Genomic DNA, 26,008 nt, shown 5'->3' with positions numbered 1-26,008 from the left:
CTGTAGCAAAATCAAACCGTCTTCACCAGATTAAATTAATCGAGCAGACAAGAGATAAGGTTTTCAAACCCCATAATTCAATTTAAGACACCAAATCAACATGCTTGAAATGTATTGAAAAGTTTTGTTTGCCATAACATAGACATTATAGTTCCCATGGGACATTGTCATGAAGTCAAACTAATAATCTTCATAGATTTCATCATGATTACTGTAAAATTGGAAACCAGAAACCAGCATTAAAAAAAAAAAAATCATGCGAATATTTCTGCACGCCATATGTTCCGATAATAGATGTCTTGATTCCTCGGAATTAAAAACACACAAAATTTCTCTTACCCAGCCAAGCGCGAAAAATTACTTTCCTTGCGCAAAAAAAACAAACAACAAAAACAAAACAAAAAAAAAACGCTTTTACAGTACTCTATTGGAAATTTGTCTCAGCTCTTAAGGTTTGTGACTTTATGACAATGTGGTGATGAGTTACGTGTAATGTTGGTGATCACACTGCATATAGACAGTGAGAAGGTGATAGTAATGTTGTCATTTCATTCTTTAAAGACAAGAAGAAGCTACAAAAGTTGAGATTTGATGTGGTACTTACCATCCTATCCTCAATCCAGCCTTTCAGGTCAAAAATGAGACTCCCGTCGAACTCTTCTGTGAGTTGGGTCGGGTCGATGTGGGCATGGAGGTCACGATGACTGTCCAAGAAGTCAATCTAGCCAAAGGGGTGAAATATGGGTACAAAGAACAGCAATAAGGAGATAAGTCCATTTAGAGACTTTCTGGTAATTTCCGTATCATTGGACGCTTCCAGGTATACATCCAAGTAGTAAGTATTTATCCACGAAGTGTTCACGTTGGTTTCCAGAAGTAGCTAAATAAATATGGTATTCTGTAAAGTGACAAGAAGATCTTTGGTTTCACTGCCATTTGATGGTCATTTCACGGTCATTTCACAGGGTTTGGGGAGCATTAAAGGTCCAACGGGGTCATATCGGTGACAGATAGAAGAGATATGGCTATCTCCATTAACTACAAACAGGGGGACAGTGATGGACATTAATCGCTAAGTTCCTGTGACAAGCTGCTGAAGTCTTGCAGTCCCACAATCCCCTGTAGCCCCTCGCAGTGAGTGTGAGCGGGTAAACCAGGCACAGGTACGGCACACAGACGTGGGGAGAGGGCATGAAAATGAGCCCTCTGTGGGCCGAACTGAGCTGAGAACTGGCAACTTGGCAACGCTCGGCTTTTACCCGACAAGAGTTAGTGGAACAGGATGCAGTGTTTCATCACGCTGGCGGGCACGCACAAACACACAAACACACACACACACCACACACACAGACACTCATGTATGATGCACACATCATAAACTTTTCATGCATGTGGGGTTGGTATGCAGGTAAGTGGCCGAAAACGTAAGGCTGAAAACTTCTGTTTTAAGCAGCGCGTGCCGTTTTCCTGCCCAAGTCTCTCAAGATCTAGTGCCAGGAAGTCTTTGTTATTGGCACACAGTTAGCTATTTCTTGCAGGAAATTTGAACTCTTCATCCATAATGCTAACAATTCCAATTGCCCTATTAGATTATCAACCTATCTAGATGACTTAAATTAAAGATTGTCCTTTTTCAATGCATTTGGAAAAATGGAGATTTCCTGGATCTGACATTAGATTAGGAGCTATTCATTGCATCCACCCTGAACTTATTCATTCTATCATATTTTGTTTGCCCAGCAGGCTTTGGGGCAAGGGACTCACATGTAAGTTGTAAAGTTTAGGTTTTTCAGGTAAGCAGATAATAAATGGGTTTGAAGCACTCAACTGTGTGAGAGAAATTTGCTTTGATTACTTTTTAACTGTTGCTATGTCAGATGAGTGTCAATCAGGAAGACTTTATGCCAACTTTGGGGTTCCCTTTTTAATAAATGGTGTTCTAGACAGGCTACATGTAAAATGTGACAGTAAATTGGTCTGTTCTTCATAACAATCAAACTATCATTTTTTTTTTTTTTTTTCAATTTACATTCTGGAGGGAGGGGACAAAATGTGGGACGGTTTCATTCACTATGCAAAGAAAATGTGTGAAGAATTTAATGATAGACATTTGCTGGGTTACTGTTTGTTATTCTGATGGTTCATTATTCTGAAGATTTAATCCCAAAATGAAATAGGGTTTGTTATTCCTAAGATTCACAATTTTGAAAATGACGAAAGGTTTATCATTCCAAAGTTTTATCAATCCAAATATGTGAATAAGGTTCCTTAATTATTACCAAAGTTTTCTCTTTTTTTTTTCATGAAACAAGGTTCATAATTCCAAAGATATCACTCACCTTCTTTTCATTTTCAGATTAACGACCCTGATTTCATTTTCAGATTGCGCACAATCCAAAACATCCAAAACTTGAAATCTATTGGCTCACAAATTTGATATGAAAAAGAAAAATGTGAATCATTTCAGCTGTGCACAGTAAAATTGAAAACTAGAAGTGCAGTGACTCTAATATTTGCAAACCAAATCCCCAAAATGACCACATTTGAGAGCTGCAAATGCTGGCGCTGTGATGTCCTTCTGAAGAAACTTAAGGCCCCGCTGATTACATAATCAAGTCATTATGTAATAACAGACTCCCAATATGATCCTCCTTCCAGTATGCAGTGTGCATCTTGTCATTTTTTTTGTTACCCTCGTTGTTAGCGAGTTCTTTAGCCTTGGGCTTCGTCTAAAACTTTAAGTGGTACGAAAGGAAATACTCCGCACCTCTGTCATTTTATCTACACTCTGTTGTCAAGTGGGCCTCTTGTCGTCTGTAAGATTCATTGTAGCTAGGAAGGGTGTTCTGTGGTACAAATTTTAACAAAATCTTTACTTAAAGGAAAACACAAATCATGACTAAGTTCCATTTTTAATGAGCTGAAAATATCCTATTGCATCAAATTATTCAGTTAATGAAATGAAATTTGCAATTATAGTGACTTCTCAAAACAGGAGGTATAGTTTCTTAAAGGATAAGTTCACCTTCATAAACATAAGGATTGAGAGAATGCAACAATATTAGTAGAACACACCAGTGAAAGTTTGAGGAAAATTGGACAATCGATGCAAAAGTTATGAATTTTTAAAATTTTTGTGTTGGAACCGCTGGATAAGGAGACTACTACAGCTTGTGAGTCATATGCGTACAACAGTATAAAGAAAATGTAAAGAAAATTCAAGATATTTTAACTTTTTTCGCATAATACAAGAGCACTTGACTTGCCTCTTTCTAAAGGCAGGGGGAATAATATTACCCATAACATTTGTTGGTAACGAGTCGGGGGAATGTGTACTTTTTTCAAAAGATTAAATTTTGTGAAATTCTCTTTATATTTTCCTTATATTGTTGTACGCATGTGACAGCTAAGTTATTGACACACTGCAGTAGTCTTCTCATCCAGCGGTTACTGCACAAAAACTTTAAAAATTCATAACTTTGGAACAGATTGTCCGATTTTCCTCAAACTTTCAATGATGTGTTCTACTAATATTGCTACATTCTCTCAATCCTTATGTTTATGAAGGTGAACTTGTCCTTTAAGGAGACACAAAAATAGTAAATGGAGAATATATTCATAGCACATATCTGATTCTTATCAGAATTACTGCTTGGTAAGAATCTTTCATATTTATTAAATGTATTTCAAAACCTTCTCATTCATTCCCATATCTTAATGAAACAGTCACTGCTATGTTTGTATAGTGTATTTGACAAAGTAAACTTGAAATGAAACTTGAGTGCCAATTTTTGTATGAATTCCTGCTAGTGTTGTAATTTACCTCAAACCAGAGATATAAGGGTCACTCTGTCCACCAACTGCCCAGTACAGCAGTGTACGGCCTGGTCTCCCTCTGGGTTAGTAAAGAGACCATGTGACTATCTTTCCCCACTGCTCTGACAAGCACTTTGATATCAAACAAAAGCTTGAGGAGTTAATACCTGGTCATCTACAAGCTGATATAGTTTGCAGTATTATTACATATTTTTCTTGTTTGCATGTTTGTTTTACTTGAACAATATTATGAGTAGGCAGGTCTAAAGATTGTCATTTATGAAACAAGCATCCCCTCAACATTTTTATCAGAGTGAATTGAAATGTTTCCACAGAGAATCTGATAGACCCAGAATTTTGCAAACCCAGAATTGAATACCGTGCTTATGCAGACCCAGCTTGTTTCTGTAGAAAGCTTATAATCGGTTAGAATCTGATTCTACTCCTGTATGCAGTTGTGACCGGATGTCTGGAAAGTTGACTTAGTGCATTGTGGATTTATAAGCATCCATCATGCCGGCTGGTACGATTTGCCAGTCGATGCATTCACTTGCGTTTGGGAGGGTGTTTTTGCAGTCCAGTTTGGCACTGTCTGATGAAGCATGATCACGTCACTGGTGATTGACTTTAAAGACAATACTTTCCGGTCATACTGTGACCTCACATCAGCTGTATCGGATTATTGAACCCAGCATGTTCCCACAACGCTGAAACAGGGAACTAACCTGGAAAGAACTACCTCAGGAGATGATTACAATAATCAGAATTTTTGTGGCCATCGGAATCTGAAAAATCTGATACTGGTGCAATTTCACAGGCTCATCTATCTCATAGAATCCGATAGACCGGGAATTTGGGATTCTGTAGAAACACACCGAATGAAAGGTCTTTGGTCTCTATTTCATGCTAACAGCATATGAGGTTACACGTGACCCATAGGAGAGAGAGAGTGAGGTCTCAGCCCGGCGACTAAAGGGGCCCACGTCAGGAAACTGGGAACTACTGGTTTGAGAGGGGTAAAACTCAACGACACGATGGGTCACTTACATGCAGGAAACTCCTTCCTATTACCCAATAGGGGTTTTGTTTTGCCCCCTTTCATCTTTTTTTTTCTGTTCTTTTTTTTTTTTTTTTTTGCATGTGTGACATCGCCTACTTGTCCTTCCAGAGCTTGCAAGATTTGCTGTATCTATAGTTAGCAAGTATTGGTGGGTATCTAATCCCATGTATTTATTGTATTTATTGAAATATTATAACCAGTCTGATTGATTTGATAACTGAGGTGTAGGAAATTATAGTTTTTATAATAATGATGATGATGATGAGGATGGTGATGATGATGAGGAGGAGGATAATAATAATAATAATAATAATAATAATAATAATAATAATAATAATGATAATAATAATAATAATAATAATAATAATGTCAGTTATGGTTGTCATTAATATTAACAGTATTATCATTATCATTCCCATCATCATCACCATCATCACCATCATCATCATCATCATCATCATTAGTATCATTGCTACTATCATCAATCTCAATAACATTTTATCAGTATGTTTTAACACTCTGGTATTTTGTTTGTATTTGGTAGGCCCTATATCTCTAGATATATTCGCTTTCCAGTCTTCTACCAATACAAGATTTCAAAAAGCCATTCACATTAAAAAAGAATTTTTGCAATGAGGAATATGTCTTGAATGTATAACTATTGGAATTTGTTTTAAACGGAAAAGAAAAACAGGGAGGAATATAAAAGTAAACTAGAAATGTCGCTATGGCAACTGGTATGCCTCTGCCATAATGCATGCTTCTCCTCAATAGGTCTATAGTATGTCTTCGTGGGGGAGGCATAAAAATGGTGACAGACAACTAAAATGAGTCAAAAGAAGATTGTTACAGATAGAATGTGTTTCTGTTTCATTTAAACTCCTGCATCAATCACCACATGAGATGTGCAGTGCATCTTTTCCCGACAATGTGACTCTTATGTTCTCAAAATATGTGTGTCATCTTAGACAGGAAAACTGTCAATTGTGGACAACATGTTACACAATGGCAGCCACTGCACTGGAGAATTTGAATCACGAATGCTGAATCAAAACAATTATTCACTTCCTCCATTAAAAAAAAAAAGAAAATATGATAAAGAGCTTAGGAAAAATTCTGGACACTGCATGCAATACATTGTCACAGCCTGCCTGTCCAGGCAGTTCTGTGTGATGACGTCACAGGTAATTCCCCAAGCAGTGTGGAATGAACTCTAAATAGTGAAGTGAAAAGGTTTAGCATCCAAAAGAATACACTAACCATTTCAGATGCCAGTTTGGACATGAATTGTTTGCCAACAAGCTCTTGATCTCCCTTTTAAACTCCCTAAGTCATGGAACCTTGCAGCAATCATAGCAGGTACTTTTGTTTGTTTGTTTGTTTGTTTGTTTTAGGGGGTGGAGGTGATTTGTTTTATATTTCATTTGTTTACCAAAAATTGATTTGTATTGTTATTACTTAAAGCATAATAATGGTGAGTCTAGACACTACACCAACATTTTGAATAAGAGTCCCAACATAATTTCACTTTTCTGGCATAACGAAACTACACTTGACTTATCTCTTTCAGGAAGCAAGAGGAATAATAATACCCCTAACTATATTTTGTTAATTTTCTTTGTATTTTCTTTGTATCATTCTTCATACATATATGTGATGTCACAAACTACAGTAGTCCTCTCATCCAGTGATGGTTGCACCAAGACTTTAATTATTCATAATTTTTGAATGGATTGTCTGATTTTCCTAAAAATTTCACTGATGTGTCCTAATGATATTTCTGCATTAACTCAATCCACATTTTAAATTTGGGTTTCATTCTCCTTTAGATACCAACCTTGAATTTGAAGTCATCCTTGAGGCCACGGAATCGCATCTCCGAGAAGGCTTTTTGGAGGAACCCCCGAGGCTTGACGACGTAAACGCCTTGAATGATACCAGGAAAGTAGCCCTGCTGTGGGAAACAAACAGCCATGGATTGTCTGGGTTCATAAAACGGTTAGGATGTTAGTCAGCCGGCAAGCAGGGTGGGATGGATGAGAGTTAGTTGCATTAGTTGCTTTATCAGCTCTACAATCACATCGCAATGCTTGAGACAAATGCACATCTCTTACGACTATGCTGCTGTTCTGTAGAAAGCTTACCTTTCTTGGTCTTCTATCCAGTTTGTTAAAAGTGAGTAAACCTTCCCTAGAAAACAGATTATCTTTTCTTAAATTAACATGAAGTCTGATCTTATAACTTTCGAGTGTGCAATTCATCATGTACAAAAATCTCAGAAAGCAACACAACCAGGTTGATAAGAAATGTATTGAAAATATGACATGTATATGAAAAAAAAAATGGCTGTGTTTATTAATGATCTTTTTTTACCTCACAAGAAAGAGCATGCATATGGTCAGTCATTGAAGTCAAGATGATGATGATGATGATAAAAATGTGCATGTGAAACATGCTATATATGAATCAAAAGTGCCAATCAGCCAAAGAGAGACTTGTTCACACTTGTCACCTATCATGGTTTTGAAACATTAATATATTAATGTTTCAACACCACATTCACATTGACTTTGACAATTGGAGAAAGATTCACTTGCTTGCATTTGACCGTCAAAATTGCAAATAACGTAAGCTTACATTGAAATACAATAAATAATACATAGCATAAGCACTGTCTTTCAATTTTGAACAAACATTAAAAGAAAGCACAGCTACTAGCTCAGATTATTGTAGTCCAAGGACAAAGATCCATATCAAATCACAATCAAAAGCAAAGACAAAACAAGCATGCTTATGGCATGTACAGTATACATGAAATAAAGGGGCAAACCAACAAAGACTGTGGTTAATATCCCAGTATAATCATGTTACCAAATACATGGTTTCAGCAGCAATCAAATATTCTATCACACCACCACAAAAGCCATTTTCAAACATATTACAGCATGCGTATTTGTTGTTGTTTTTTCTTCAGCAAATTGACATTGAAAATGTGTGGCTGATTTACACCCTGGCACCTAGTTAAAAACCTTGTTCCCACATTCGATGGACTGTTGTGATCAAAGGAAATACAATTAGGTTTCAACACGTGTGAATTTTGTTTTGGATATCATACACTCTAAATTTAGGTAATTTGAGGTTAGATGGGCGCTGGCTAATTATAGACAGCACATTACTATTTACCCTTCCCATGAATTCCCAATCTCCTACCTATAAGGCGGTGTTTATTATTACGTTCTCTCATGGAGGCTTCACAAAAGGGCATTTCAAACATATACATGAGCAGCAAAGTTTGGTCCTATGAACATCATGATAAATAAGCCTCGTACTCTCAATTCAAATCCAGAGTTGCCAGAATTCTGGCCAAAAAACCCCCAACAAACTTATACATATTACAACAGTACAACATTGATTCTTCCTTCTTGTTGTTGTAGTCACAGTATTTCTTTACATCATGGCAAATAATAAAGAGGAAAGTCAGAAAGTTGTAGGGTAACAGGATTACATGAATACACTGCAAGTATCCTTTTCAGTCTAATCAATTCATAATAATAATAATAATGATAATAAATAACATTTATATGATATAGCTTACTAAGGGCATTTCTAAGCGCATTGATACAGAACTAAAAATTTGACAGAATATGATTTATAGATGAATATGTATAGTATAATTTACATCACAAATGTAGCTCTGAAAAAGGCTCAATTTCATGACCTTTGATCTGTGGCCTTTACTGAACCTAAAAAAATAATCAGCGATTCTTTTATCACAATTAATCCTTTCATGTATAATCTGATCAAATTACTCTTTAGGTTCCTTGAAGTGCTCACTTATACAAACTAAAAATTGTAGCACATACAGGGCTCTATTATCTGACCTCACCAGTTTTGTTAGGCTTTGTGATTATATCAATGTTTAGTGAACTTTATCTGTCAATACTTCATTTAACACAAACTTCATAATGAATCACTGTGTGACATTACTGTCAGCCCTTTGATTTGAACTACATTATTTCTAAAACCTGACTTTCTTTCCCCTCCCAAGAGATTACCGGTATATTGTTCTTTTCAACAATAGTCCTCACCTCCCCACTCCCTAAAACAATAACAGTTCCAGCAAGAACAAATGTTCTAATAAAATGGCCACTGATGATGCAACTAACACTTTCTTAGGAGTTTAGTTTAATGTTCAGATCTCAAACTTGGCCTTCTTACCTCCATCAAACCACATGACTAGATATTCTGAATCCTGGAAAATTTCAGGGCAGCCTCGAGTGGGTCTAAAAATATGCACTTCCTTATAAAACCATCAACAGCAGACTCACATATGCATCACCATGGCAACGCCTATCTGATGTTAAGTTTATTCAGTCTTGGATGATGTCACTTTTATCCCTGATGGACAAAGTGGGTATGATAATGATCAATGCCTTGGCCAGAAATCAATGACTCAAAACGCTTGAACTCGACTTCCTTTGTGAATTACGTGTCATGAGAGTCACACGTGATAGAAATCAAGCAAGAAAAGAAAGAATTGACAATGACTTTCTTTCATTGACAATTAATGAAATAAAGAGAGAATCATTCCCTTTCCAGTGTGGCGGAGAGTCAGTTACAGCAAACACATACAAGCTGCCAGGTGACACCCTCACACACACACACACACACACACACACACACAAACAAACAAACAAACAAACAAACAAACAGATCAGGGCTTGGCATTGGTGGTGGCCTGGTGGCAGGGGACCAGAAAAAATTGATTTTGGACCACAAAACTTTCAAAAGGCATATTTTTTGGTGGCCCGATTGAGCAACTAACATTGAAAACAGATTGCTACATTTCTGCTGATAACAGCACCACCACATTTCTCTTTTGGGTCACCACCATTTCAAATTTAATGATTTTAGTGGCCCATAGAAAAAAAAAGTTAGTGTTGAGCCCTGCAAATACGCACATTCATCAAAACCGATAGCAACAATAGCCCTGTTCAGTATTTGAATTTTGATGATTTCACAGATATTCCCCTCCCATCTAGCCGCCATAGTTGGCACCCTTACCATCCCTAAGGACTCCAGTAGATGCCTGACTGGCTACGCAATAAGTGTCCATCCATACACAAATTACCTAATTTCCTCAAAGTCCTGCCAAAATGAAACCTGAAAGTTTAGTTTGCATGACTGTAGGTAATAGAACAGACCAGTTCTTCTCCCAAGAGGATAATTGTAAAAGGTTTAAATTTGGATTCAGTTAAAATGAAGCAGCTGGCCATTCCTGGGTATGGTTTGGTGACACCGAACATTTGCTCCTGCGACAATTGCTCCGGCCTAATTTTCTCCAAGGACTTAGGGTTAGGGATGTTAATAGAGTTTTAGGTTTAGTTTGATGTGAGGATTAGGATTTGGGTTAGAGTTATGTTTGTGGTTAGAATTTATGTTTCGTTTAGCGTGCAGATATTTCATGGAAGCAATTGTTGCAGGAGCAAATGTCATGGCACCATATGGGATATCATTAAAGGGTTTTCAATATCCACTGAGTTTACAATTAGAATGGATTATAGTTCTGAACAACCTACAGACACCAATATATCAGAGAATTACATTATTATTGATGACATAAAAGGATGTCCTTTCTAGATTTTGACTTTGAATGAAGATCCTTCAAAATGAAAATTCTTTCATATGTTTAATCTACTGTAAAAATAAAAAATAGAGACTTTTTCTCCTTACATGACAAATCAATGCTCTGAGATATGCAAGGTATTCAAGGCCACACATGATCTATCTTAAATTCAGGTAAAGATGTGTAGTGAATTTTATATGCATTATCACTGTTTGTACATCTTGAGGAAGTAATATCTGTACAGGTAAAACAAGGGCTCAAAACAAATATTGAAGCATCAACGTGAATTCACTGCCTAGCACGAACACATTTGATCACATGGACAATAATGATCATAATGTAAATCATACTAGATTCCATTTGGACTTTGGTTAAGACCAACATTGAAAGTCTTATTAATTTGCAGACAATAGGCGACTCAGTTTTGATAAATAAACACTGCAGATTTGTGATTACCTTGTGAAAATTATCTAAAAACTGAATGACTTTATCCTAAAACTCAGAGTGGTGGCCAATGATCCAAACCTCCTTTAGGAAAGAAAATAGGGTCACAGGATGAATGCAGTAATTCCTTTTAAATGTTTCCTTGAGTCACTCCCCTGTGGATGCTACCCCTTTGGTCTTCCCTGCCCTCTGCCTCCCCCCCCCCCTTCCATCAATCCACCTGTTCAACCTTAAAGCTAGGGCTCAAAGACCCAAAAGTACAAATAATCCATTGAGAAGAAAAGGGCATTAACTTCTTGACTTGACTTTGTACTTAATCACATCCTGGTCCTTGACTACTGAGAGCTTTAGCTTTCCCGAATATCAATAAAAGATTTGAGTAGCCCAGATTCAGAGCTAACGGGGTCTAAGATAATCTAAATTGCAATAGAATATTCTTGATGCTATACTCTTCATTAAAAAAAAAATGTAGAAACTTTAGAAGTGTATAATATCACATCAAAAACTGTAAAATATAAACAAAGTGTAAAATACCAATCAAAAACTCTTTGTACCAAGCATGGTTGAGCTAGACATCAAGGCAAATATGCTTCAGGGTGATTGTTTCATCATTTTGTGATGGAAAAAGATAAATTTGAAAGGCAAGTACAGTAGTATTATGGCAAGAATGAAAGCCCATATATTACCTGAGTGATATCTTCAAGAATGAAGTCATATTGGTACATGTTTTATTTGGGTGCATGTGTGTATAAGCATACATGTATGTGTGATTGTGTGTGCATGTTTCTTTTTCTCCTTTTTTAACGATATCAATTCATTAATCATATTGTAAAGATTTTATGTGCATGCTGTGTTTCAAGGATTTTACTGACTGCATTTCATTGTAAACATTACAAGATGAATGTTATGCTATAATGTTATTTTGTTGTATAATTATATTCAAAGTAAATGATATATTAATAAAATCACTGATTACTGAAGATTACTGAGAAATAAAAATAGGGTGTTTGAGAGCAAGGCTAGGGGAGGTAAAGATTAACCCACTACTCCTCATGATGTAATGCACTACACACCTGGTTCCGGTAAGCTATGGGTTAAACCAAAGATATGCCTCGTCTAACCTTTCCCTCTCCCTGACACAAACACATACACATCACATGCATCATGATGAATCAATCAATCATCAAAACGGTTGCCAAAATTTCTTGATGACTCTGTGATCACATGCTAATAACAGTAATATTGGAGCTGACTCAGAGAAAGTGAGGCTTTTTACTCACAAGAGGTAAAAGGGAAAGAGAAAATCAGTCTAATTAATGATAACTGAAACATATCACTCAAGCTTTATTTAATATTATCAAAGTTGCATTGTGCAATGTCTGGGTAGCTGCAGATACCACAATTAACCCGTTGAGGATGGACTGATTTTGCTACACACAATGTACAAGACACACAATTCCCATAGACACCGGCCTGAGTATTCTCGGGACTCATCTTCGATGGGTTAAATCATGAATTACACTGCAAACACTACAAGTACTCCCTCTCACAAAAATACTGTAACAGTTCTCATTTGATATTTATTATAGACTCCTTGTATGAATGCAAACATTTATCTATAAGAATCTGAGGACAGTAAACAGTATAAATACGAAACATGTCTTCTTTCCTAATGTTACACTTGTCAGAGGTGTATTTGGCACTTAATAAATGCACATTATTTGCAGTTGGTACTGAATCCATTAATTTGATAACTTTTTGATTTCATGTTTTGGAGGTATGAAGCTAGTCTGGGTTAATCTGATTAAGATTTATCACAACTCTTTGATAAGTAAACCTAACAAAAAGGGGTTTGTATTTATTGGTTTAGGAAATGAAATGTACTGTGTGCAAGCGGACTCTCGCTCAGAGAAGACCTCGTTCTAAGAGAGCAGAGCACAATTTCCTCCAGTGAATCACTCATCGCCTTCTCACATCGTTTGCTTGCCAGTTTGCACCCCACAACAACGCTTCCTCCGTGAACGATCCAGCCCCTTTAAAAAATAGGGGCTTGCGAGCAGACTAGGCCAAAACAAGGATCAGGGAGCGCTGCCGATTTGAAAGCACTTAACTTCCAATTTCCGCTGCCCAACTGCCTGACTGAGGTTACACCTCCACGGAGCAGGAGAAACAGACACAAAGACAGACAGAAGAAGAGAGACGCGGGAGAGAAAAGAGTCAGGGAAAAAGAGAGAGCTATACAGAAAGATGAGAGAAAATGAAAGGAAGAGAGATGGACAGAATAAACAAATATAAAAAGAACATAAGAGGGTGGATAAAAAGAGACACTCAGAGCAAAACAGAAGACCATTGGAAGAAATACAGAGAAAAAAAGGAGAGACTGATGGAATAAACACAAAAATAAGAGGATTGGCAGAAAGAAAGAGTAAAAGCAAAACAGAGGGATGTACAAAGAAAGATGGAAAAAGAAAAGGAAGTGGAGAGATATGGACAGAATAAAGAGATCTAAAGAATATGAGGATAGATAGAAAGAGAAAGTCAGTAGAGTAAAACAGAGGGATATACAAAGAAAGACAAGAGAGAAAAGGAAAGGGAGAGAGATGGATATGATAAACAAAATTTAAACAGAACATGAGGATAGATAGAAAGACATAGAGCAACACAGAGGGATATACAAATAAAAAGATGGAAAAACAAAAGGAAAGGGAGAGAGATGGATATAATAAACAAGATTTAAACAGAACATGAGGATAGACAGAAAGAAAGACATAGTCAGAGCAACACAGAGGGATATACAAAAAAGATGGAAAAAGGAAAAGGAAATCGAGAGATATGGACAGAATAAAAAAGATCTAAAAAGAATATAAGAGGATAGATTGAAAGAAAGAGAAAGTCAGAGCAAAACAGAGGGATATCCCAAAAAAAAAAAAGACAGGGAGAGAAAAAGAAAAGGAGACAGAAAGACATGATAAAAACAAAAGAATGATGATAGACAAAAAGAAAGACAATATTAGGGCAAAATAGAGGGAGATACAAATAGAGATGATGAGAGGGAGAGAGGAGATTCACAGAATGAAAAACAAAAGAAGAGGATAAACAGAGAAAAAAGACAGAGAGGGAGAGATGAACAGTTCGGAAAGCAAAAAAAGAATGAAATTCAGTGTAAAAACACAAAGAGTGACAGAGAAATAAAAAGAGAAGACAGAGACAAGGCAAAAAAAGAAAAGAAAAGGAGAGACAGAGAGAGAAAGCAAAAATATAGAGAATGAGAGATATGGATAGAATATGAAACAAAATAAAGGACATAAGAGGATAGACAGAACGAGAGATGCATACAGAGAGAGACTGTATATGAAAGCAAAAAAAAAAAAGAATGGAATTCAGTATAAAGTCACAGAAGAGTGACAGAGTAATGCAGAGAGAGAGAGAGAGAGAGAGGTAGAGAAGGGGGAGAGAAATAAATTCTCCCATGATTTTCTCCTCCCCACAGAGCACCCCAATGACTCATCCAGACACATCATTCCCTGCAGCTAACTATTCACTCACTCCCATTTATCATTCCTATGCTGCCAATAGAGGGCTCTCTTTTTTCTTCCAAGCAACGCTTATTGACTGTATTCAACCCATCAATTTAATGGAATGTTGTCATCTCCCATGCCTGATAAGATAAGCCATAGGATATTAAAAGAAAATGTTCACATCAAATGTTAAGTCATGATACTTTCTTTTCCATTTTGTTTTCATTTTTGGAGGAGGTGGTGGTGGTGGTGGTAGTGGTGGGGGGGGGGGGGGGTGGGGTTATAATATGTGGGAGGCCTAAGCTCATGTGATCACATTCAGTGACTCACTGACATTTTGAAGCATTATGCCATATCATTAGTGCCAGAAACATGTAGTATGGGTACAACATGTGAAGCAAACTAAAGCACTGTCTTGAAAAAAAAAAATGTGAATTTGTCTACTTATGAAAGATCTATGGAAAAAACAACAACAAATGAAATCAACACTTATATCTCTCCCTGTAATCTTAACTTTACTCACTTTCACGTAAATATCAAGGCATCTTGCTTCATAGCATTATATACTGTACATAGCAATGAAAAACCTGAACCCTGAAAGCACTCATGGCCACATTACACCACAAGAGGGCTCACTCTCAGTTTGTATGTCTGTATAGATTGATGACCACACTGTACAGAATGCACCCCTAACTTCACATCTAAAGCTGATGACAATACCATGCATCTTTCTATCTTTGACTTCTACCCAATTTAGACAGACAAAAATAGCTAGTCTAACCTACACTCTCAATGATACACATTTATATCACAAACACATAAATCCTGTACATCTCACATTTCTTAAAATCATCCATATTTCTTGGTGTTTATAATCCTTGGATGATACTACTCTCATGATTCCGGTGGTAACAAAGATATGCCTTCAGAATATTCATCTACTTGCAGAATTCAGATTATCTTGTGTACTGATTCCTGTCTCTTATTTCGTAAGAAAATTATGAATGTTGAAACGTATGTGATACTTAAACAAATCTTGTCAGTATGTGAAAGTTTATCATTGATATAGCCAAAATAACTTGAATACAGTTAAGGCAAGTACCACAAGATGGAAATGGTAAAATACAGAGTAGATGCTTAAAACAAGAACAAATAAAGCAATGAAAGCCCTCAACATCACATTTTTATGTTACTGTGATGAAAGAATTACATATGACAAGGTAAAAACACCTATGTAAGTAACAGGTGGCAATACACATGCATACACACACACATACACACACACAAACACATGTAAAGCCTCCACAATAGTCATGCAATGTGTTTAGCAGGCTTTCTATACAAAAATGAGGTTTGGACTGGTATGTGTTACTATCATTATATTCCAACCTTGTCATGTATTAACTGAGGCACTGACATTTTAGATTTTGGTACTATTTTCATTGGAATTTTCCAAAAAACACAAACTACCAAAATGATTTTCCCCATGCATATAAATAATATGTATGTGTGTGTGTATATATATATATATATAAGCACGTTTGTATGGATGTGTACATATATTTTTAGAAGCAAATTTAGCAATTATTACAGGATTACCAACAAGCGTGCAATGCAGACTAAAATTGATAATGCCCTGCTTCCCTAAGTGCCATTAATTTCCATTTATGTCTCATATCATTGGTTGCTCAGTTGTAAAGGATTGAAAAAGTTATGAAAATTGGTTTAATTGCACTAAAATATCATTATTCTACCGTCCTGAATTGTTTATTTGTCTAAAAAGACATATTCTCAACAGGAAAAACATTGTGGAAATATCCTGCCCATGAGAGGATGAGACAAACTATCCACAATCACATAGTCTTGTTTATCCACCCTGACTGGTATTTGACAAGCCCACGAGATGTATGTAAGGCCAAAAAAAAAAAAATTGTTGCATTGGCGTAACATGAGATTTTCAAATAGGGTCGGTCGGGCAGATTTTTTTTTTTTTTTTTTTTTTTGCTACCTGCATTTTACGTGTAAAACTTGTGCTCAGCTCAGTAAACAGTTACAACTGCTGCACCGAATGTGCTGTGTTCATCTATTCTACAAATCATTTATGAGGCTGATATTACTGGAATTATACCCCTTCACAGAATTTAAAGATGTTGAAATCCCTATCCTGAATGTTTTCACTTCATATTTTACTATTTTGACTTAGATAAGATAGATGCAAATTGACCCATATGTACGATCTTTTCATCGCACACGGCGATCTCTATTACAGTCCCACATATACAGATTCGTGTAAGTTCTCCACACAAGAAACCTATGGCAAAACTGTGCACAATACATCGCAGTCTGAATGCTACGTATACACTGAATAAATCTTGTTAGAGTACGTGCCCGTGTTGGAAACAGATGACGTACTGATCAAGGAAGGCTTATGCGAGGCGCTAGAGCTCTTCCTCGTACATCCGATATCCCCAGAGCCGTTTCCACTTCCGGGTTTGTGCGATCGCGATCGCAATCAACAAGATGTTTGATATCGATAGCAAAAAAAAATAAAAAAAAACATGGGGTCGGCGGAATTTTTAGGGTCGGGCGGGTTACGCCAATGCAACAATTTTTTTTTTTTTTGCCTAAGGGATATTTTGTGACATATTTTTAGGTGGAGAAGGGCAAGTCAACTTGACACATGCATAATACTTCTACACCTGTGCACAAATCATCAAAATGGTAAATTCTTAGTAATGAAGCCAGAGTGTCTACACATGGAGTGATATGATAATTCAAAAGATTTGAAGCATGATGTGAATGCATGAGGTATAAATCAAAGTGATATGTATGAGGTTAGTTGTAATCCCGAAATCCTGCACTGCACAAAAACCACGCTACAGACTTGAAAATTCACACCTTATTCCCACACAGTGATAATACATGGATATGTTCATTTCACAAGTATAAATAAATCATATATGAAACTGATATGAAGGAAAAACAGTGATTATATGGAAATGAAAAAAAAAAAGAAAATATTTCAAAGCGCTTACATAGTAGTCCTTCATGTTGAGAAAATCGGGGAAGATTTGCCAGCAAAACAGAGAAAAAAAGAGGGGGGAAATTCATCGCACAAAACAAGCTAAAAGCACTAGCATGCGGGGTAGCATAACAAATCTTGCAAAATCAAATATGCATCAGAGTTTAACACAGAAATGAACTTTGAAACCAAGACATGTAACATCAATCACTTTGACAAAACAGTACAACTTCTCAAATCATTGCTTATTGTTTTAAAGAAATCTTCATAGGGCATTAAACAAGGTAACAGCATGCTACAGTTTCTAGGTGACAGAAAACACTTACAGTAGTAACCAAACACTAAAAACAACTACACAATTTGTAAATCTGGGTTGCACAATAAAAACACAAGCAAAATCTACATTTTGTCCAGGTTTACACAACAGTATTTCCAAACTGATTATAAAACATTTGTAAAATTTGTTTTTTTTTTTATGTTGTGCAATAACAAAGTGAAGATGCAAGGGGGAAAGGTATTCATATCCAGAGAGGACAGAATTACATAATTCTGAAGAAAAATATATACAGACAATTTTCTAAAGACCCCAAAAGCTAAAACTGCATGGCATTTACACAGAATATTTCAAATGTGACTGAGACATGCACAAATTTACAACATGATTTACTTGACATTATCATCACAGAGGACTTGTGCTCTGGCTTAGCACTAAATACATACCGCTATTCTGATCAAGGTGTTTTTCACATCTCCCCACGTACTGGACGATCGGTTGACCACTATGACGAAGCCCCTGTCAAATTCAAGCCGGCTAGGGAAAGAAGAGATTTTCAGAGGAAGAAATCTGTTACATGAGACATCATACTGAATCCTATACTACATGTAATGGTATGACATGCCCAAAACAAATATTATGGCTAGTCTTGGATACAGACACAACCACACTAAGTAGTAAAATAGTAGGCCTATAACCCACAGTCATGTGGTGCAATTCAATGAGAATATACTGCATAGCCAGACAATGTAATATTGTACCATGCACATCATGCAATAAAGTAAAGGCACACTTACTCACACTTCACCACATATCATATGCCAATCGCAGTCAAGAAAATTATTGAAATGTCAAAAGATATAATAATAGAAAATATTATGACATAAGAAGGTAGCAAATTTGGCATTGGGTAGACTTTTTTTTTAAAGGTAAAATTTAGTTTAACAAGGAATAAGAAGCATTTGCAATCCTGTACAATATCCTTATATATATGCCACATATCAAGCACACGGAAGATAAGATTTTCTGTTATCCACAAAGAGCATGATTAAAAAAAAAACAAACAACAAACAATCATAGTGAAATGCAGTGTCTCAGCACTTCACTTTATAAGGCAAGGGATGGTGGATTTGCCTCAAGAAAATCAGTGCATGTTAATATAAATGACAAAAGTGTGCAAGATAGAAATATTACATCCCTGAATGACCAAGTGTGCGATAACGACAGCTGTCAAAACTGACCCATGAGGATACAAGAGAAATCTGCTTATATTCATGCTTGAGCAGCAAATCAATGCTGCACACACTCTCAGAAAGAAGTGCATATCAATGTGGCAGCAAAAAGGTATAATAAAAACCCAAAAAACAAAAAAACAAAACAAAACACACACACACACAAAGAAAAACACAGCAAATTGTACACGCAGTGTCCACCATAGACGTAGCCACAGCATGCTACATGGACTATAACAAGCAAATCATCCTTGAGTACTGATGTGTAGCATAATCATTACTGAAGGTGATCAAATCACCACACCTTTGATGGATGATATTGTCACAGAGGGGGCAATATGAATTTCCTGCTTTAAATGCACATGAATGGTGAAAGTGCTCCCTCTTGTGGGTGAATTCAGTAAAAATCCACTGATAACCTTTGAACCTCATCATCACTTTAATAGGAATAAGGAAAGAGAAATGCACCTTTAAACACCGATACAGGAACTCAAGGTAGAGAATATTGACCGATTCGGGTTCGTTGAGGGCAGCAGACATTTTACGGCACAGGGCGCAGCCATAGTGGGTGTATCAGCCGACCCCCCCTGCTCTCCCCCACCCCGGGGCAACATGTTTACACGCACTTGTAACAAAGGTTCGCGCACTAAGCAAGCATTCGCGCACTCAGTACGAGACGCCTATTGGCTAAAGCAGTTTTTCATTCTGCGCGCGTGCTAATGTAGGGAGAGGGGTGGGGGAGTGCGGAGGGGGGGTCGGCTGATACACCCACTATGGCTGCGCCCATGCCAAAAATACACATAGCGCGTCACTGAATCGGTCAATAAAGGAGGGTTAGAAGGAGGGGGAGCAGAGATGGGGGAGGGAGGGGAGGGATGGGGGGAAGAGAAGGAAGGAGGGTAGGGAGAAGAAAAAGAGGAAAAGGTTTACATGAACAGACAAAATGAGAGAGAGAAAAGAGGGTGGGGCAGAAGGAATGAGAGGAGTTTGGGGTACTGGCACTATGCAAAGCACCATTGAAGAGCCCTATCACAGATGCACTGTGCGATAGCTCAGTAGCATTGTCGCTTCAGACTTTCTAGCTCGTGACTTCGTCCACAAACAATGCAATGCAATCAGTGCATGCATTTTGTTCTTTACTACTCTCTTCCTCAGTTTGAATTGGGGGGTGGGGGGAATAGAGTTTACAGGTTTTCAATTTCGATGATTTGTGGCCATTTAAAGTCACAGGTCATCACTGCAGTGCTGTAATAAGCTGGTCACATGATGATTAGCAAGAAATTGTTGTGCCCATGGCAGATTGTTGCTAGGCTGTGGCAGAGTTCACAGAGGGTTAAAAACATCCTGTCATGCGCAGTGAAGTGCATTTAACAACATTCTGCAACGCGCGGGACAAAATCTTCAAAAACACCCCTGGATGAAAGATATGACCTTGATTGGTTGTTTGGCAAACCCTGTCCCACGCTGCTTCCTTGACTCATCCCAACCACACATTCAAATGCTGTCCATCTGCTGGTCTGACAAGCGAGATGCAGCCCATACTGAATTCTACTTTGTGACCAAACCATCCCACAATGCATCTGAAATAAGGTTGGCCACAAGGCATCTGTGTACTGGCGGTACCTCAAATTTATGGGACATGAAGAGAGAAGGGAGAGGAGATTTAACAATATTTGTTTTCCGTGCACAAATTACAGTTTTATTGAAGCTGAATCAACAGCATATGAGACAGTGCCTCTTTTAAAAACAAACAAGCAAAACATAATTTTCCTTCAGCATCTAATGTAGGAGGATGACACTAAATATAGTGCTCTGCATGCTGCTAACTCATTGCTGGGTTTTGGTTGTTGCTGTTTTTTCCATTTCCTCCTCCCAAGTTTTATCACAAATAAGATATATAATAAACTGCTAATGTGCATACCATCAGAGAGTATGGAGGCCTTTAATCATTGATACTTGTAATTACTACCAAACCTTAGGTGCGACTCTGCACTCTCGTGGCACCAACAATCCCATTTTACAGTCTGATGCATTCCTTGAAAGTGAGCCCTCGTTAGACATAATACATCCACTACCTAAGTATGAATATAATTATAGTAGTGCCCTACTGGGCACAGGGGACATTAATGCCTCCTTGATGCTTTGCATGGAACAGTGACAACAGACATATATTTTGCTACCTGCTATGCTAAAATTGGCTGAATATATTTCTGTTATGATTTCTTGGTCAGCCATTGGGTAGATGGTATAACATATCTGTGTTTTAGATAGGTGTACTAGTAACTGTATCTTTAACAGGAATGGATTCATGGCATTGTATCAACCATTTCTTGCAATATTTAACACCAACCATTTTCTTGATAGCTCTTGGGCATCTAATTTTTTCCAAAACCATATGATTTTGATTGATAGTTTTAGCTTTAGTCGATGTCATTATGCAAAGAGTATAAGGAAAAAGGAAAATATCCAACATTTGACTATATTTTCAATTTTTACTTTTTCTTAGACAATTGAGCCTGGGGGGAAGATTTTTTTTTTTCTTCTTTGACATGAAAGTGTTCAATGGAAGGATACCTGCCCTTGTCAAGAAACTGTGGGGTGTTTTTTTTTTGTGTGTGTGTGTGTTTTGTTTTGTTTTTTTTTTTTTTTTTTTTTTTTGGGGGGGGGGCATTGACAAACAAAGTAGGTTTAATTTTCTTTTAATGTATATATAGATGAACTGAAGGTACAATCATTTACCTGTAGTTTGAGCTAAATTTTGATACTATGTTTCTGGGGTAAAAAAAAAATCTAATTTGGTGACAATGGGAAGTATTTGCAAATGATGCGTGCTACTTTTTAATACTTCACAGATCTGACAGTTGTGGCCCCTACTCACTGCAGATGAATGTGGATCATATTCTCAACAATTTGATGTATTTATGACTATGATTTATGACACACTTGATCCAAAAAGTTGCTTGAATTTGGAAATTAAACTTAGCTCTGGTAATACTGACTGATGTTCTTACTTCATACGCATGACGGGTTCATCACTCTGCATGATATGGAAAGGCGATGACAGAAGCACATCCATTCTACTAGTCTTATTTTCAGCACTTTTCAGGAAGAAATGGTACTGTTTCTTATGACCACTCCATACTGCAAGTCTGTATCTTTGGACATTTCTCATATATATGCAATCCTGCCAATACTTTTATATGGGAAAATCAATTTGGGTCTGCTGGTCACCAAGCTAAGTTGGGTAAGAAAATTAGACTTGTTGTTATACCAAGCTTTTATCTCTGAAATGCATAACTGTAACAGGCTTGGACATAGGCTATGAGCAATCAGGCAGAGACCCTTAAACCACAGAGTTACGCAAACAATGGATGAATTGATAGATCATAGACAAGCATCTGGTGTTTATACCTTTCCAGCGATGGAATGAATACAGATGAAGCATGACAAGTCAAAGGGTCAATTACCTCCATCATATCTGAGGTAATGGTATGTTTTAAAGGACAAGTTCACCTTCATTAACATAAGGATTGAGGGAATGCAGCAATATTAGTAGAACACATCAGTGAAAGTTTGAGGAAAATTGGACAATCGATGCAAAAGTTGTGAATTTTTAAAATTTTTGTGTTGGAACCGCTGGATGAGGAGACTACTAAGGCTCATGATGTCATATGCGTACAACAGTATAAGGAAAACGTAAGGAAAATTCAACATATTTTCACTTTTTTTCGCAAAATAAAAGAGCACTTGACTTGCCTCTTTCTAAAGGCAATGGGAATAATATTACCCATAACATATGTCAGTAACGAGTCAAGGGAATGAGTACTTTTTTCAAAAGATGAAATTTTGTGAAATTCTCTTTATATTTTCCTAATATTGTTGTACGCATGTGATATCATACACTGCAGTAGTCTTCTCATCCAGTGGTGACTGCACAAAAACTTCAAAAATTCATAACTTTTGAACGGATTGTCCGATTTTCCTCAAACTTTCAATGATGTGTTCTACTAATATTGCTACATTCTCTCTCTCCTTATGTTTATGAAGGTGAACTTGTCCTTTAATATCCAGTTACCTCTTTGAAGCTCTCTGTTGAACATCTCTCAAAGACTTACAATGTAAAAACATTTGAAGGACATTGATAATCAAAGTTGTAAAAAGTGACAGGAAAATTTCTGTCCATAACATAATATGTATTTAACAGCTTGTCTATGATGATGTACTCTGAAAAACTGTCAATGTCCCTTTTCGACAAATTGCCATTGACTGGAACTACAAACACAGAAACAAATACAACCATGTCCACATTCAGTATCATATGGCAGACTTGAACGATTGCACATTGACAAAGGTCTGAATCTGTAGACTAAGCAGCTCCTCCAGATGGCCTCTTTGGCATAGATGGAGGCGGATGGGATGCCATCACCTAATAACAATTAACATTCCTCCCTGGTCACTGTCCTATGTGCTCATATTCCTGCTTTAAAGGCAGAACGACTTAACATCGCATCTTCCATTTCTAGCAAACACTGTAAAACTACTTAAAGAACTCATCTGTTGCCTGGTTAAATGCTGTTTTGAAGAAATTGATATATCTGTACATTGTTGAATTGATTTACCAGTAAAAGACAGAATGGGAAGAAAGAGAGAGATAGAGAGAGAGAGAGGGGATGATGATGATGTTGCCCTGGAGATGGTTGCTAGGGGCGACATGTATTTCCTTGAACACACTCCTCCTCTTTGGTCCTTAGAGTATGGCAGGTCTTATCAAAGGGGTATGACAGGGATATGAATTTGATATAGAGTTAATTCAGTTTCAAAGTCACTGAACAGTGTGTCTTTTTTTTTTTTGGTACCAAACTATCAGTATCACTGTTTGCATGTATCAAGTTAGTCTGGGTTAAAACAATCACATATCATCTTCTATTTATATGATAAGTACATGTATCTTCACAAGGTCAAAGTGCGCATGTGCAAGGGCGGATCCAGGAATTCCCTAAAGGGAATGTGTCTTTACAAAATTAAAGAGGGGCGCACATGCCCATTTTTTTCTTTTTATTTCTTTTGTTTCTTTTTATTTCTTTTGTTTTCACCAAAAAATAAAAAATAAAGAGGGGGTGCACACCCAGTTCGCCCCCCTCTGGATCCGCTACTGACCAAAAGTGACCAAAGACCAAAACTTGACAGAGATGCACAATGCATTCCATTTAACATTTAACATGGTACGAGACATCAAACATATGAAAAGACAAACAAATACAACAGATAATTTTCAGACAATGACATCACACACTGGAATAAGTTACAGAACTGCAATGACATACAACAAAAGTTATCATCACTTAAAATAGTGATAGATACAGCACATGCTGCATATAAACACTTCACAAAGCAACTTCAAAAGTTCCATTAGCAGTGCTAGTTCTGAAGAGCACACACACAACTATTAAAAAAATTGATCACTTCAAAGACAGATTATCATCACTGGTACCAGGCACATAAAAAAAAAGTTCAAGATGTTTGCATACTTGGTCTCAAAAATAAAAAAGAAAGAAAAAAAAAAGACTTCACCACAACTTCAATTTCTTCATACTTTTTATATCAATGATACTGTTTGTTTTCTTCAGTCAGTTTTCTCAAACTGTCAAACTTTTCTTGATAAAAATCAGCATGAATTTGCTGTCTTTCATACATCACAGATTTCTTGACAACTATATTTCGTGCTGATTATGTGGAAGAAAAACACTGCACAAAATGAAGTGAATGAAACCACAGTTGTCATGCTTCATAAAGATATACTGAGTTAATCACATTGATCAAAAAGAACATCATTCATCCACCAAACTCACAAACTCATGCTTTTAAAATCTGATACCTTTCACATCTCAGTCCTTGGAAATAACTACGGAATAACAAAGAATGACAACGTGAAAATGAAGAAGGCTCAAAAGAATATGTGGATGAAATGATGTATGATATATGTATAAACAACATACTGTGATCTATGCCACATATTTCATAAATTAGGACTTGTCTTGTAAGACAATTTGGGGAGTGGTTGAGCTTGTGATCAAGAACCACTGCGATGAAAAAAAGATATGAATTATCCCTTTTTAATAGGAAGAAAAACAAGTGATTTTCACCCCTAAAGATGATATACTATTTGTGGTACTGGAGGCAATATTATAGTGATTTGGTGAATATGCGCATACAACGCATGTCGACTCACAAAATTTGTGAAAATGCAAACATTGCAAAATATATTGCAGTATATCAATACAAGAAACATTTGCATTGCACATGACAAGACACAACTTTTCTAATGAACATGTACCCTATCTACGTGTACTTTGACATTTACTTCCACTAACATGGTTCAGACACATTTATTTCATGATTTCTACAGATATAGACACAAGTTAAAACTTAGGTAACAAGAACATTTGCAATTCTTTGTATACCACAAATTCCGGAAATTTATAACCATCTCTTTTGTGGGTTGACTCAGGGCAAACTGGGAAATTAATAGAATCGTTTAAAAGTCACATTCACACTGTGTAGACAACATGGGGGGGGGGGGGGTAACCATCGTGATCCAAATACCATGATATTTTGCGCCCATTCAGGTGAACAGAAATATCCCACTAATTGCCGATGGTGATATTCTGTCAACCATAGTGCATATGCCCAAAATTTACCAAAATGGTTACCCTTGTCTTTGTGTTCATGCGCTGTTGTAATGTGTTTTTTGAATGATGGGACAAAAAAACTTGAATTTTTTTGCTTCAGCATTCACACACAAGCCTCTGTGTGAATTATCGTGCCATATCCAAAATTGTAGTGATCCTTTTGAAATTATAGCAAGATTTCTTGGGATTTTGATCATGATGCTGATCACCTTATTAAGTTGAACTTTTATGTCCACAAAGGCAAAATTCTCTAGATTTGGATCATGTTAATTTGTGTCAGTGATGAATCCAACTCATTATTATCTATTACCTGGGACTGCCAGAACA

At 36.8% G+C, this 26,008-nt stretch overlaps 1 protein-coding gene across 1 annotated transcript in view; it reads right to left on the bottom strand.

Moving 5' to 3' along the window:
• Positions 1-26,008, bottom strand: part of LOC140244762 (guanine nucleotide exchange factor DBS-like) — a 151,025-nt gene that overhangs the window by 78,047 nt on the left and 46,970 nt on the right. The window contains exons 4-8 of the mRNA XM_072324381.1: positions 24,868-24,894; positions 18,207-18,297; positions 17,500-17,508; positions 6,714-6,830; positions 605-721 (exon numbers count right to left, since the gene is read on the bottom strand). Coding sequence (XP_072180482.1) covers positions 605-721; positions 6,714-6,830; positions 17,500-17,508; positions 18,207-18,297; positions 24,868-24,894 — 361 coding nt within the window. The remainder of the gene's footprint in view (positions 1-604; positions 722-6,713; positions 6,831-17,499; positions 17,509-18,206; positions 18,298-24,867; positions 24,895-26,008) is intronic.

The sequence above is a fragment of the Diadema setosum genome, chromosome 21 (genome assembly GCF_964275005.1).
Source record: "Diadema setosum chromosome 21, eeDiaSeto1, whole genome shotgun sequence".
Taxonomy (NCBI): domain Eukaryota; kingdom Metazoa; phylum Echinodermata; class Echinoidea; order Diadematoida; family Diadematidae; genus Diadema; species Diadema setosum.
This window is presented reverse-complemented; position numbering and strand designations above follow the sequence as displayed.